The following is a 15169-nucleotide window of genomic DNA, read 5'->3' on the forward strand; positions in this document are numbered from 1 at the left end:
TTCGAGTAAGGTCTGTAAATGAGAATTTCATTGGTTGGACCTACTCAACGAATCCGCCCTCTTCACTGAAAGAATCTATTTTGGTGTTTTGAGACTCGAGTCGGAGCAGTACTGAACGAGTCATCTCGTTTGTGAACGAAATGAATGAATAATGCATCGGTTCAGTAAATGATTCACTGGCTCACCTATAACCCCAACACACAAAAATACCATTTGGCGTAACGGTGTGTAACCGACAGAAAGGAGCACTGAATTTGAAAGAAACAATGTAATGAATAGATTCAAAAGATTTCAAAATCCCAACCACTGTGTCCAGTGTTCACTGCCATCCAGATCCATTAGAGGGCGTTGTAAAATTCAAAGCATATCAGTGTATTTTTTTCTTTTCTTTTCTTTTGTTCTGAACATATGAATTTGCATGTAATGATTTTAAATGCATGCATGCAATAATAAAAAATCAGCAACAGTAATAGATACCCGTTATAATATAATATTTTAATGGCTTGATGTGTAAAATTGACCCGGAAGTGTTTGGGAGTGGCCACTGACCTTAGTGGGCGCACTCTAACGGCCTTGGCGTTTCACAGTTTTTGTGGAAAATATAGGGTTTATTAACCCTATCTCGATGTTTTTGAGGAGTACATGAGCTCTTCCACGAGCAAAGCCCTCGTTTATTCCAGCACATCATCTGGTGCATGTGTATGTTTACTCTAGGTCTCTTTGAAAGCACGTTTTCCTAATGCTAGTCTTTGTATGTTCTGAGCGCTTCTGGAAGACTCCAGCTCGACTCCTGCTGCTCTTATTAAACTCCGCTTTGCTTTCCCAGGGTCGCATTTTTCCCTTACAAAAACTGTCGTTTCTTAACGCTTCACGCTTGGTGTGAAATTAATTAATTTATTTGCGAGATATTCGCAGCCACCGAATTGCTAGCTGCAAGCTAGCCCGCCTCACCCTCAGTCGGCGTGTTGGAGCTGCTGGAAAATGTCAGATTTTGACGAGTTTGAGAGACAGCTAACCGAAAATAAGCAAGGTGAGAAATAAAGGTATAATTTTAATGAAAGTGAGGGATTGGACAAGTGTTACAGTTGATGTGGTAGTGGTCAGTGAGTGGATCTGTTTCCTGCAGCCTGAAGGGTGGTCTGCATCACATTGCACAGGAGAAAACCAGACAAATGTACCGTTAGTGCTGCTGTCTTATGTGTTTTGCAAACCAAATTTATAGAGGATGTGTGTTTGGTGGATGGTTTCACAGAGATATTGAGCTTTATGTTGATGTATGCACGCATGCATTCATGCATGCAGAAATATTAGCGGGTTAGTGCTGATCAGTGTTAAAACATCACCAGGGCTTAGATAAAAAAATGTGATAATTAAAATGGCATCTATGCCTTATGTTATCTAGTTATATTTAGTTAAAGGCATAGTTCACCCAAAAATTAGAATTCATAATTTATTCATCAATATATTCTTTTATGTTCCACAGAAGAAAGTCATACATTAGAATAACATGAGGGTGAGTAAACAATACAGATTTTAAATTTTTTGGTGAACTGTCCCTTTAAGAATTGAAATATCACAGTGACCATTTTAAATAACTGAAACCTTTCCCCACATATAGACAACATGCCATTTAAAAAATATTGGCCCTCATTAATGTACAAAATATAATTTTTGTACACCAAATGTTACTTTAACAAATACAATTTCTGACTCTGGTGCTTAGATGAGCTGCAAGCAGATATAAGTTTGAATAAACATATGTTGAATTGAAGAAAATGCTCATTGTATTCATGTTTTGTGCATTGCTGTGCAACTCAAATGTGCAGCGGACCGAGACAAGGAGAACAAGCACCACCGGCGCAGTGGCTCGAGAAGTCGTAGCAGAGACCGGGACAGGAAGAGAAGGAGCCGGGACCGTGACAGAGAAAGGAGAGGCAGCCGAGAACGTCATGGAGATAGCAAGGACCGCAGACACAGACGCAGGTATGTGGGGAAATTCTTAGGGGCATTCACGAAAAAGCTTTACAAGAGCCTGTACATTTCAAATAGCGTCATTGTTGGTTTCTCTTTCTCCCTGTGCAGTCGCTCCCCACACCGTGAGAAGAAAAAGATTAAAGTGAAAAAATATTGGGATGTTCCTCCTCCTGGATTTGAACACATCACACCCATGCAGTACAAAGCCATGCAGGGTAAGAGTCTGGTTTTCATTCTTTCCTTCTCTAACCCCGTTTACTCCTGCTGTGATTCATCTTAATGCAGTTATTTCTGGTTATGTACTGCCTTAAAATTGTCTGATTGAACAACTTGTAATTAAAGCTTATAACTCTACTGTTCACAAGTTTGGGATCAGTATGATTACATTTTTTGAAAGAAATTACTACTTACTTAGCTAAGATGTATTAAATTGATCAAATGGGACAGTAAAGATGTTTTATAATGTTACAAAAAATCTGTTCAAATAAATGCTGTTCTTTTGAACTCTCTATTAATCAAAGAATCCTAAAAAAAAATTATAAAAAAAATCACAGTTTCCACAAAAGTATTAGCCTGAGCAGCACAACTGTTTATAATATTAATAATGAAAAATGTTTCTTGAGCACCAAACCAGCATATTTCAGTAATTTCTCAAGAATCAGGTAACACTGATGAGTGGAGTAATTCAGCTTTGCCATCACAGGAATACATATGTCTAACACTTGTAAACCTCGTTCTTTGACTTCAGCTGCTGGTCAGATCCCGGCCACTGCTCTGCTGCCCACAATGACCCCTGAGGGTCTGGCTGTGACCCCAACACCTGTTCCTGTCGTGGGCAGTCAAATGACTCGACAGGCCCGGCGGCTCTATGTGGGCAACATCCCATTTGGCATCACAGAGGTGAGGTTCATTATTATCTGAAATCCATTAGTATTTTGGTGTAGTGGAACGTGTGATGATCTTTCCGTCAACGTTATAGTGAATCCAACTGTATCATTGTACAACAAATTCTTTTGTTTTATGCTTTTCTTTGTTCTTGCTCCAGTATGATAATAGCAGTGCTTTTTTTATATATATAAATATAGGAGTCTATGATGGACTTCTTCAATGCTCAGATGCGTTTGGGTGGCCTGACTCAGGCCCCAGGAAACCCTGTTCTTGCTGTCCAGATCAACCAGGACAAGAATTTTGCCTTTCTGGAGGTCAGTCTTCATTCTGAGCAGTAGATCCTCGTTTTTTCCAACATTTTGGGAGTGTAATATGAATGTTATTTTTATGTTTGCTTATACAGTTCCGCTCGGTGGATGAGACTACACAGGCCATGGCATTTGATGGCATAATTTTCCAGGGACAGAGTTTGAAGATTCGCCGACCACACGACTACCAGCCTCTGCCCGGCATGAGTGAGAATCCCAGTGTCTATGTCCCAGGCACGTCACTCTTTTGCTCCCCCAATTCTTGTACGCTCAATGTTTTGCTCTCTTCAGTCATAATTTCATTGAAACTATAGTGATTGATTTAATATGGATCATTTTTGGTCACACTCTGGTTCTCTCTCCCTAGGTGTCGTTTCCACGGTGGTGCCTGATTCGGCCCATAAACTCTTTATTGGCGGTCTGCCAAATTACCTCAACGATGACCAGGTTCGTGTTAAAATATCATTATGTGGCAGCAAGTTCCGGTCACTGAGGGCTGCTGAGCTAACTATTGATTGGGCAGAACTGATTTCCCAGTATGTTTTATTTGCCATTATTCTGAGTGTAATTAAAGTAGAATTGTTTTGTCCAAAGTTTTTGCATAACTTGGCATGGCTTGTTGTTTTTAGTGGCTGTGCGGTCCTTAACCCCTGATGACAACACCAGCTACAACAATGTGATTATGATAGCTTTTGATATTAGCATATTAATTATGATATTGGCAGATATGCTAATCTTTTGACTGTGCTAAAGTGAAGAAACGGTTAATACTTTACTAAAGGAATTATAAAAACTTTCCATGCTCCTCAGAACAGATGCATCCATGAAATTAAAGCCTTTAAGTTCACATGTTTGCATGGTTGCCATGTCTGCGTAACAAATCTAGCCCATTTGCCAATCAGAAATAGCCCAAATATCAAAATTTAACCCTAACCCCACTCGCACACTGTCCCTAAAATACAGTATAGTTTCATAAAGGAGCTCGCAGGAGCACAAAGTGACTCCTCACAAAACTTAACATCTAGCACACTTTTATAATTGGTAGAATATAAAATATTTCAGGCAAATATAATTTATGCAATATGTCAAACCTTTATGCCGTGGTAAAAAATCAACACGTGGCAACCATTTAAAAGTAACCCAATTTCGCTAGAAACCGCTTGTCATTGTAAAAAATTTATTTATTTAAAAAAATCTATATTTTAATTTATGATAGTTTATGATAAAAGTCTCTTATGCTCACCAAGGCTGTATTTATTTGACCAAAAATACAGTAACAACAGTAATATTGTGAAGTATTACAATTTGTAGTAGTATTTATTTTGTTTGAAATGCGTGTTTTCTATTTGCATATATTTTAAAATGTAACTTATTCCAGTGATGGCAAAGTTGAATTTTCAGCAGCCATTACTCCAGTTCTGTGAATATTCACCCATGTATAATATTTATATCAAAGTAATTTTAAGTTAATGATTTTTCTCTGTTCCACAGGTGAAAGAATTGCTGACATCGTTTGGTCCTCTGAAGGCCTTTAATTTGGTCAAAGACAGCGCTACAGGCCTCTCTAAGGGCTATGCTTTCTGTGAATATGTTGACGTCAATATCAGTGACCAGGTGATAAAAACACAAGCATTAAAATTGCATAATCAGTCTGTCAACTCCCAGCAAATAACATAAGCTTATACAACACTATCTGAGACCCATCACCCAACACTTACCTTTTTCCTCTGCATGTAATGGGCTTCATCACATTACATATATGTACATATATTACATATTCTGTTTAATATGGGCTGTATCTTTAGATCCATTAGAATGAAATTATTTGGCCAGGATTTATCCATGGGTTAGAAAACAGAAATGAGCTAGAGGCGTGTCAGAGCTGTTAATTGACATCCATGTTAACCTCTCCAAGGCACACTGTTCACTGTCACAGGCCATCGCGGGGCTGAACGGGATGCAGCTGGGGGACAAGAAACTCCTGGTTCAGAGAGCAAGCGTCGGCTCCAAGAACACCACACTGGTGAGGGACGGTGTGAATGCGTTCAAGTTTCGAGTACCTTTGTGTGTGGTTGATGTGCTGAATCTCCTATTATTTCTCACTCCCGTCCCCTCTTTCTTGTATCTGAAGACTGGTATAAACCAGACTCCAGTTACCCTTCAAGTTCCAGGTCTCATGAACAGCTCGGTGACTCAGATGGGTGGCATTCCCACAGAAGTATTGTGTCTGATGAACATGGTGGCTCCAGAGGAGCTGCTGGATGATGACGAGTATGAGGAGATCGTGGAAGACGTCAGAGACGAGTGCTCTAAATACGGTCAGGTCAAGAGCATCGAGATTCCACGCCCTGTTGATGGCCTGGAAGTTCCTGGCACTGGGAAGGTTTGATAAATACTTGTACATTTGAATGTAAAATTTAAAAGTAACTTGTTAAAACTGTTGTCTATGGGTTTTTTTTCTCTCTCTTTTTCCCTTAGATCTTTGTGGAGTTTATGTCAGTGTTTGACTCTCAGAAGGCAATGCAAGGCTTAACAGGAAGGAAATTCGCCAACAGAGTGGTGGTGACTAAATACTGCGACCCTGATGCCTATCACCGCCGCGACTTCTGGTAGAGACCGGACTGAATCAAGAGCGAGAGAGACGCAGATGGGTGTGATATCAGTCTCTCGGAAACCCCTTATTTTGTAGGTTTATAAGGTCTGAGAGGGTGTGAGCTTTCTTTTTAAATCTGGCAGACTAAAAACATGACTTGTGATTGGTCAGAATGTAGCGAACCAATTATTTGTCATGTTTTTTTATGTTGTTGATGGCAACATTGAAGTATGTGCAAAGCTATAAGATGGGAAAATAGACCGTACTATGTCATTGTCTACAGAAAAGGATACAATTAGACGTGCCACTAAACTTCCAGCTTCATTTTGGCCCATAGTGATTTTACGTGTCAGTTTTTTTTCCCCTCAATTTTAAATACCTGCTCTATCATCTGTACAGCTCACACTTTGAGCCAGACTGGTCAGATAGGAGTGAGAGGAGGATATAAAGGAGCAAGTGAGGGAAGAGAAATGATGACAACCACAGAAATGAATGTTACACTCAAACAAGAAGGTGAGAGGGGGTATTTGAGGAGAGAAGTCTTTGTTATTTTGATATGGTTTTTATTTAGGCTGTGAAATGAGGTTTCCTGTGTAAAAGTGCAGAGTTTAAAAAGCCAGATGAGTTTCTGGATTGTCTTTTGACATCACACATGTATGAGGTAAAGCTGTTACAGGCATCTTATCTTGTAGAGGGTGAATATTACCCATTAAGTCTATACTGTCTTCTATCTTGCCCCTCCTCTCTTTTTTCCTGCTATCTCTCCTTCCTTTTATAATAGTTGTACTGTTTCTTGTGAACCCTATTTTCCTGGCCCCATCTAAACAAATTTATACACAGTGAAAAAGAAACTTGTCTCTCTTTCTTTTTTTCTTTTCTTTTTATACATTCTGATTCTGTATCTAACTGTCCACTGCTGTTTTTTTTAAAAACTGTAATAAGCTGAGTTGATTTAATACAATGCATTTATGTATGAGGACCAGAGAAACAATCTGGTGAAATAAACCAAATGCGTTTGAATTGAATCGCAACACACTGCATCTGTATTCTGCCAGCAGATAGTGCTAACAGGCACTGCTCACTTCTAACTAGTTTATCGCCGATTCGGTATCTGAGTATTATGAGCAATGGGTTAGTCTGTAGTCAGTCTGTTTTTAGACTCGGGGCGGCATTATTTGGGGCTGGCGGGTGGGGAATTGGGATAGAGTGTTGTTGTTTTGTTTTTTTCTCAAATAAAAAAAGAAAACAGGAAAAAATATCAATGAAATATGTTGATTACCGATATTCATGTGCTTCTATGGGTTGACTGAAAACTATGAAATGCAGAGAATTAGAGATTATGAGGAGTTAAATGTGCTTCACAAATCCAGGAGTAAAAAAAGTCCTCTGCAAAGACTGAGGGGGAAGTTATTTATTGGGTGGTTAATATTAATCGACTAGAATAAACTGCTTTTAGCTGCTTGACCAAGGCTATGTGAATATAATAATACAAAAATAATTATGTAGAAAACAAATAACATAACTGGTTAAAACACATTGTCTCGTACTTTCAGTTGTCATTGGCACAATTACGGACCACCTGATGCATGTTGTGAAAAAAATTGTACAACATGACATTTTTTCCTGATGAAGGTCGTGAGACCGAAACGTTACTAATAAAATTTTGATACACATTTGCAAGTATTGATAGTGTGCGGGAGTTCCTTGTTTTTGTTGTTGTTTTTTAGTGAAAAAATTTCAGAAAATATATTTTCAAACCTATTGACCGTTACTTTTCAAGGAGCCAGGAAAAATTTGTTCACAAGCTCAACAGAAAAATCATCTGGTTCAGTCAGCCCGGTGCTTCTGTTTATTATTTATGTGCCCTCCCACCAAAAAAGAACCATTTTAATGTTTTTTCGGTAACACTTTATTTTACAGTGTCCTTGTTACATGTTACATGTACTTACTATAGTAATAACAGTGAATTATGCATAATTACATGCAACTAACCCTCAACTTAATCCTACCCTAACCCTATAGTAAGTACATGTAGTTGCTTAATATTACTTAGTACTTCAATATATATTTACGCTGTAACAATGCCACCTTAAAATAAACTTTTTACGCTTTTAACAAAAAAATGCACCTGGAAATGAATCACCTACAATGTCAATAAATTAAACACTTCTGCTGGAAAATGATGGCATATGGTGTGAAACATACTGACACATTTTTTTTGTGCAAATTTGTTAACACCATTTATATTAGCCAGCTAGATAACATTATCATGGAAACAAATCAGCAGTTTGCAACAATGTTGAATTTGACGTTAATGGCATCAAATAAATAAGATACTCAAGTGTAGTTTTATACTCTGTTGTTAAAGTTCAGTGAAATAGTGCTCATTACTTTGGAGAGATCACAAAGACTACAAATACTTTCTATTGATTTATTCAGGGCTGTATCTAAAACCATTAATGGAATGGCTTTGGCGTTATGTGAATAAACTACTACTAATGGATGGATAGAAACAAGTTCTGTTGAATTATTAGTGACCATCTTTTTGGCTTCATTATTTTTTCCCCAATATTCTGTCTTCCAGCCAGCTCTCTAACCATCTTTATTTTCACCCTTTTTCTTTCTCACACATCTGCTTTGATTTAATTTCATCTATAACTTTTGAAGCTGCCCTATCAGCTGCTCTCGCTTGCCTCATAAACAGTCCTCTCTCTCTTTTCTGTCTTTGCAACTGTAACTCCCACGCTCTTAATGTCATTAACAGGTGCTTGTCCAAAATAGACCCCTTGCCCATACGCGCACTCACGCAAACGCAAACATCAGTGGATCATCTGACATACACTCGACTTTATTTCCCGCACACTTGCAAAACTCTGACCTACACTTAAAAATTCAAAAACTATTCATATGTAGAAAAATACTCTTGCTTGGACCATCTATTCATGCTTAAGCTGTCATGCATTCAAAATATCTTCAACTTGATTGCATGAGCCCCAGTCCCACTTTTCTCCACCCTCCACTTTCTCTTTTTTTCCTCTCTTGCTCTCTTTACGTCCCTCCTTCTCCTACTCTCTCAGTTGAGTTTCATGTATCTAGTCATCAGATCTGCACTCACACAGAACAGGTCAGGATTTGATTGCTCTCACTGTTGCTAAAGCTTGATGGCTTTTCAATGCACTTACTGCACACATGTATACTGTCATAGTTTAATAAAATCTGTGACACAAACCTTAAATTTAGTAGTTTTGTGTTGTGCAGCTGATTAAATTATGTATTTTATTATGCTCTCAGGAAGAGTGATTGCACATTTGATAACTTTGCAAACTTATTTTTATTTATTTATTTTTCTCTAAAAATCTGAATCTAAAATGTATGGATGTATTGATATAAGTATAAATGTATTATTACTGAACTGCTACAAGTGTAAATGATTTTGTATATTAACCTGAATTTAAAAAAATGATGTATAATTTAGTATTTTATTGCATCACATAATCACATCACTGGTAAATATGTGACTAGTTATGTTTGCATATGTCTAACTGTCTGATACACTATAAACGTTTAGGCTGTTCCAGTGGTCTGGATGTAATTTATTGTCATAAGAGATGTTTATATATGGCTTCTGGAGTCCAAATCATAGATATAATGTTTGAGTTTTGGGGTTGAAGCCCTGTAACTTTAAAATGACGATTGGTTTCTTTCATTCTTGCTTACAAAGTTGTCTCTTGACTGAGATGTGAGCCCCTTAGGAATGGGTCTAGACTTTTTCCTTTTGAGGCAACAACATATGGCAAAGTATAGTATACAAATTACAGAAGCGTAACTGTTTTGAAGAAAGTTTTGACAGAGTCGGGGTAATTTAAAGAGCTGCGATGGAGATGATCTTGGTGGGTTAATTATAGACTGTTACATTTCCAGGTCATGTTTAGTGTTTTGACAGTCTGCTATATCTCAAATGACTGTAACTTACTGTAAAATGGCCCCAAAAGCTTACTGAAGTTTAATATCTCAGTCTGGATTTTTAGCTTGTTTTCCAGTGAAATAACAGGCTTGTTTTCTGATATAAATTGACTTAAAGCTAAATATATGGATCTAAGTTGATTTTTCTCACCTCATTTGCATTTTTATGTTTTATGCGTATTGTATTAAATGTTAGATTTGTTTTTGAAAGAATTCTTTTATACTCAGCAAAGCTAAAACTTTTTTTTATCAAAACAGTAAAAAGTGTAATTTTGTAAAATATTACAATTTAAACTGTTTTCTATTTTGATGTGCGTCTTCAGTGTCACATGATCCTTCAGAAATCATTCTAATATGCTGTTTTGGTGCTCAAGAAACATTTCTTATTATGAGTGTTGAAAATTGTTGTGCTGCTTAATATTGTTGTAGTGTTTTTTTCTGGAATAGAAAGTTAGCATAAATCATGTGAAAAAGATATTTAGCATTTTGTAACAACATTGTAAAGTGATCAGCTGACTTAACTTCAAAAAGTGAGGAAACCCGTTGCTTTAAAATTAAGTAAATAAACTTCATGCCAAGTTCACACAACTTAATTTTTTCAATTATGCATGAAGTTTGTTTACTTAATTTTAAGGCAATGGGTTTCCTCGCTTTTTGATGTAAAGTCAGCTGATCACTTATTACAGAGAATGTAAAAATCTTTAGAGTTACTTTACTTTGTGTAAAACTATCATTGCAAAAAAAAAAAAAAAAAAAAATACCGACCCTGAACTTTTGAACGGTAGTGTATACTTAAAAAAAAAATAAACGATTTGCCTATGGACTAAGAAAAATAAAGTTAGTTCAATATATATTCTTTGAAAACAAGTATTAAATATAAAGTGATTTTGCATAAGTGACCATGTTTTAACCTATTTTAAATTATCATTATTACTATTGAGTCATTTATTTTAGCTGTGATGCTAAAATGCTAATTTTTGTTAAAGACTATATTTTTAAATAAGATAAAATAAGCTAATTCGTAAGTATATGCCGTGGCGTGTTTGTGAGTGCTATAATTTATAATGCTATAATTTTGGTTATGGGCCACATGCTTATTTCTTGCCTTGTTGTGGTCTTATTGCTCCTGTGTGGATGATTGGCTTCAGTGAGCCTCGTCCGGTAGTACTCCCTCCCTGTACGGGGACCGTGATAACGACTTTAGACCCTCTGTTGGTTTGCCTGTCACACATGAATTAACACCTACTGCTCCTCCTGGCTCTTCTTTTCGCCTTCATTCTCAATCAACCTTGTGTTTCATCCCTCAGTCTGTTCCTCTTCCCGCTCTCACATCTTTTTTTAGAATAGCAGAACGCCGCACACCTTGAAACTCTCTGTCCACAGATCTAATAGTTCTCTGTACACATAATGCTTGGGTATTTATGAGGCCTTAAAATTGCACAGATCAAACAGGCTGGGCTAAAGTGAGCTGGGTTATGCGGGTATGTGTTGTTATCTTAGAGTCGCATCTGGCATAGCTAATTCTTAGACAATGTGACCTAATCGTGACCCATATTAACTCTCTCTGAAAGCAAGCTGCCTGTTTGTTTATTGAACAGAGGACAAAGGTATAATGTTGTTTTCCAGGTATTAGGGATGTTCGCTGTGCCACTATTCATTTTAACAGCAAAGAAAAAAAGTTCAGTATGAAAAGTGCATTGTTGAATGTATACTGCAAAATGTCTTGTTTTCCAATAAAAATATAAGTGGGGTTAAAAAAAGAAAGAAAGAAAAGCTATTAGATATTTTTAGAACAAGTCTTAATATGCTTTTAAATAATAATTTTGTAAATATTTTAATAATAATTTAATAGATAACTAATTTAATTAGAATTTCTTAAGTTCTAAATTTTATTTCTAAATTAGAAAGTTACAATAAGGTGGAGTTTGTTAACATTGGTTAATGTGTGATGACTGAACATAAATAGGATATTTTTTTATTATTATTAAATTAATTATTGCGGTAACACTTTACAATAAGGTTCCATTATTAACTTTAGTCAATGGATTAATTAATAACTAACAATGAGCAACACATTTGTTATAGTATTTATTGATCTTTGTTAATTTTAGTTGATACAAATGCAGATGTTTAGTGTTAGTCCATGTTAGCTCAAGTCCATTAAATAATATTTACAGATACAACTTTTTATTTTAACAATGTATTAGTAAATATTGAAATGAACATGAACTATGGTTAAAGCTTTAGAAGTGTTCATGTTTACTAATGTAGTTAACTAATATTAACAAATGGAACCTTATTGTAAAGTGTTATCATAATTCCTGTTCATAATGCTGTTGTTGTAAATTCATGATACATAATGCATTTTCTAATGCTAACAAATTCAACCTTATTATAGAGTTATGAATGAAATCAGTAAAGCATTAAAATTAGGTTAGAATAACAAGTATTAATTAGAAGTAGTAAGCATCTATAGTATCTTGAATAAAGTTTTTCTACCTCATTGGCAAATTGTTTAGATTGTAGATCTCTTTATCCTTCAGTCTTTCTGCTACTTTTCATGTACTGTCTTTTGAAGACTTTTTTGTTTTTTTGTTTTTGCAGGTTCATCAAAAAGAGGAATGCATCTTCTTTTCACGGCTCTATAAGGCCTCAATCCAATGTCTCTCATCAAGTCGTTCTTTTCATCTACCCATTATTCCTGTTTAGTTTGTTATCAAACCTTCTCGTGTTTGTAGGCGTCAGTTAATTCCCACTCTACGTTCTTCAGAAATGACCCCCTGTCACTTGAATTTCTGGCACGCCGGTTTCTTTTTAAATCACAGAACATTGTAATTCTCTATCATTTCCTGTTCTTTTTTGAGCTTTCTATTAATATACTTCTCTGCGTTCTCATTATCTATCGGTCCAGCAAACTCCAGACTAATCTCTCTGGTTTCCTGTTTTTTTTTGTTGCTTTAGTCATTTTTGGTTTTCCCCTTTCTTGACTTTGCCTCTGGGTGTTTTCCTCTCTCATTGCCATGTGGTCCAACTTTTTCATTGCACACGAAGAGGATGGGAGAGGAGGTGCGGCAGGGTTGGGTGGAGCTGGCGGTAAGATGGGGCGTGCAGGTCAACGGCCGAGGGCCCCTCGAATGAGTGACAGCCAGGAGGGCAAGATCAAGCTGGCATTTTTTATCGCCCTCATAGGCGTGACTCTGGCGGTACTTGGCATGGGCACAGAGTTCTGGGTGGAGCTATCTGAGCCAAAACACCTCAGGAACAACCAGACGTGTGAGATGGCACATTATGGCCTTTGGAAATCATGCGTTCGCACACTATGGGTGACAGATATTGACCCGGAGAGAGAGAGCTGTGGACCTGTAGAATTGCCTGGAGGTGAGAGCACTCATTCTCTCTATCTTACATACTCACTCAATCACTCAATAGCTGCGTTTACATGGACACTAATAATCCGATTGTAATTGAACTAGTAGCACAGTCTTCAGAATAGAAAAGTCAAATGTAACCATGTCATTTAGAATGAATTGGCCAAATCCAATTAAAATTTCTTTTGGATTGTAAGGGGTGGTGTAAACACTTAATCAGATTGAAACCCGAAACTGGAAAGTACTGCACATATGCAATGACGTAGAAATGGCGTAATGATGTATGACGCGTGGAACAAGCTGTTGTTGTCGGGTCATTGTAAAATTCTGAAAAAAGTGGAGCAGGACAACATACCACCCAGTTACAGCCTCAGAAGTCACGAAGTCGTCATCTGATTGGTTAAATTCTACAGGATTTCCGGGAGGACGGGTGTGTCACGTTCTTTAATGGTCCACCTGGAAACAAAGCTATCATGATGCCAAAACTTATGGAATAAGAAAGCCATTGAAAGCCACAACCGTAACAATCATCAACTAAATGCTGGATTTTCGGTTACACTTTATTTTAAGGTGTCACTGTTACAGTGTAATTATATATTTAAGTACTGAGTAATATTAAGCAACTACATGTACTTACTATAGGGTTAGGGTAGGATTAGGGTTTGGTTGAGGGTTAGTTGCATGTAATAATGCATAATTTACTGTTATTTCTATGGTACATGTACAAGTACATGTAACAAATGTAACAAGGACACTGTAAAATAAAGTGTTACCGGATTTTCATAAGTATGTGAAGTTCGCAGGACCATTGTTGCAGAAAACTTGCACAATGTTTTTGAATGATTAATTCATTAGATGCCCTGTGATTGGTTGCTTTACATGTCAGTCAGGCGTCCTCTTGGGTGGCAGTGATAGAGTCCAGATCTTCTGCCATCAGTCTGAAGGTTTGGCAACGCGAGACTACGTCCACCAGTACTTTGCTTCGGACTCTCATTCACAGATACTGTGATTTGGGCGCTAGAAGGGGCGTTTTTACTGCTTGATAAATATAAACGGCACAGCACAATGGTTCATGTGCTCGTCGACCTGAAATAGATACATATTTAGTCTGCTCTTTAAAATCAAGGAAAGAAGCAATATAGGAGATAGTTAGTATGCGCAAACAGCGGGAAACTATATTCGTGCAGTGTGCGCATGTCAAAAAATCGAATCTGATTTGAAGCTTGTGATATATAAACCCGCACATCAACTCCTTCGCTTTATTTCGTTTTCATGTAAACACTATGTTCCGATTCATAAAAAAAAAAAATGTCCATGTAAACGTAGCTGTCTATTCAGAACAGCATACTATCATACTTCTCAAACTGCAGTATATGGTAGGATATAGTATGCAGATTTTCTGTATGATGACCTGCTGCATACTGCATCCCACAATGCAATGTGCTTGAATATTAACATATATGCTGTGATTTTTTTTTAACATCTGTTTTTATAGAATATAAGAAAAAATTTGTATTTAAAATACAAAACAATGTTTTTTTGTTTCCAAGATATGATAATTGCGCACATCTATTTCATTAGTCACCATAAAATCAAAATGGACAGTTCTGATTTTTAATGGAATATTGCAGTGTTTATTATAAATGATTTATTCATGCACATCATAATTATTATTTTTTAATTCATGTGCCCTTGCAATCAATAATTAAAATAACTTCCCCTCCCACTCGCAAAAACATCTCTCCTCTGATGACCTACTTACTGTCGTGAGGGCGGGACGACCTGTCACTCACATGACATCACAGCAATAGCAAACCACAACGATCCAATCAATTCCAGGTCGAAATCAAGTTCCACCCTACATTTTCACTTGTCTGAGAAGCTGTTTTCCTCAGCTATACGTCACAATAGGGAAGAAAAGATAATGGCAACTTCCGTTGCATGCATCATTAAACATGCAGCATAATGAGATTGTAGACAATTATGTAGCATAATGCTGTTTAAAATATTTCTTTTTGCATAATGTGTTCTGTTTTACATACTATTTTTAAAAAGTTGTATGCAGATTAGAGTGT

The 15169-nt window shown here is 36.8% G+C and overlaps 2 protein-coding genes across 8 annotated transcripts in view; both read left to right on the forward strand.

The window, feature by feature from the left end:
* The first annotated feature begins 512 nt into the window (after positions 1-512).
* Positions 513-6788, forward strand: u2af2a (U2 small nuclear RNA auxiliary factor 2a). Of its 6 annotated transcripts, none has more exons than XM_082149119.1 (11): positions 514-1030; positions 1827-1983; positions 2083-2189; positions 2723-2874; positions 3060-3176; positions 3266-3434; positions 3538-3617; positions 4662-4784; positions 5086-5193; positions 5302-5553; positions 5649-6788. In XM_082149119.1, the coding sequence occupies exons 1-11, from the start codon at positions 982-984 to the stop codon at positions 5781-5783; spliced, it is 1449 nt and encodes a 482-aa protein (XP_082005245.1). In that variant the 5' UTR covers positions 514-981; the 3' UTR covers positions 5784-6788. The 6 variants fall into 6 exon arrangements, with proteins under 6 accessions (XP_082005243.1, XP_082005244.1, XP_082005245.1 ...); XM_082149120.1 differs by having other exon boundaries at positions 5107-5193; XM_082149122.1 differs by having other exon boundaries at positions 3266-3404; positions 5107-5193.
* A 2680-nt stretch (positions 6789-9468) lies between these two features.
* cacng6b (calcium channel, voltage-dependent, gamma subunit 6b) overlaps positions 9469-15169 on the forward strand; it is a 14123-nt gene continuing 8422 nt past the window's right edge. Inside the window, exon 1 of one of the 2 annotated variants that reach the window (XM_082149129.1) lies at positions 9469-13104. In XM_082149129.1, the coding sequence (XP_082005255.1) occupies positions 12747-13104 (358 nt within the window). In that variant the 5' untranslated portion in view covers positions 9469-12746. The remainder of the gene's footprint in view (positions 13105-15169) is intronic. The other variant, XM_082149128.1, reaches the window with a different exon arrangement.

The sequence above is a fragment of the Leuciscus leuciscus genome, assembly GCF_965113295.1.
Source record: "Leuciscus leuciscus genome assembly, chromosome: 20".
Classification (NCBI taxonomy): domain Eukaryota; kingdom Metazoa; phylum Chordata; class Actinopteri; order Cypriniformes; family Leuciscidae; genus Leuciscus; species Leuciscus leuciscus.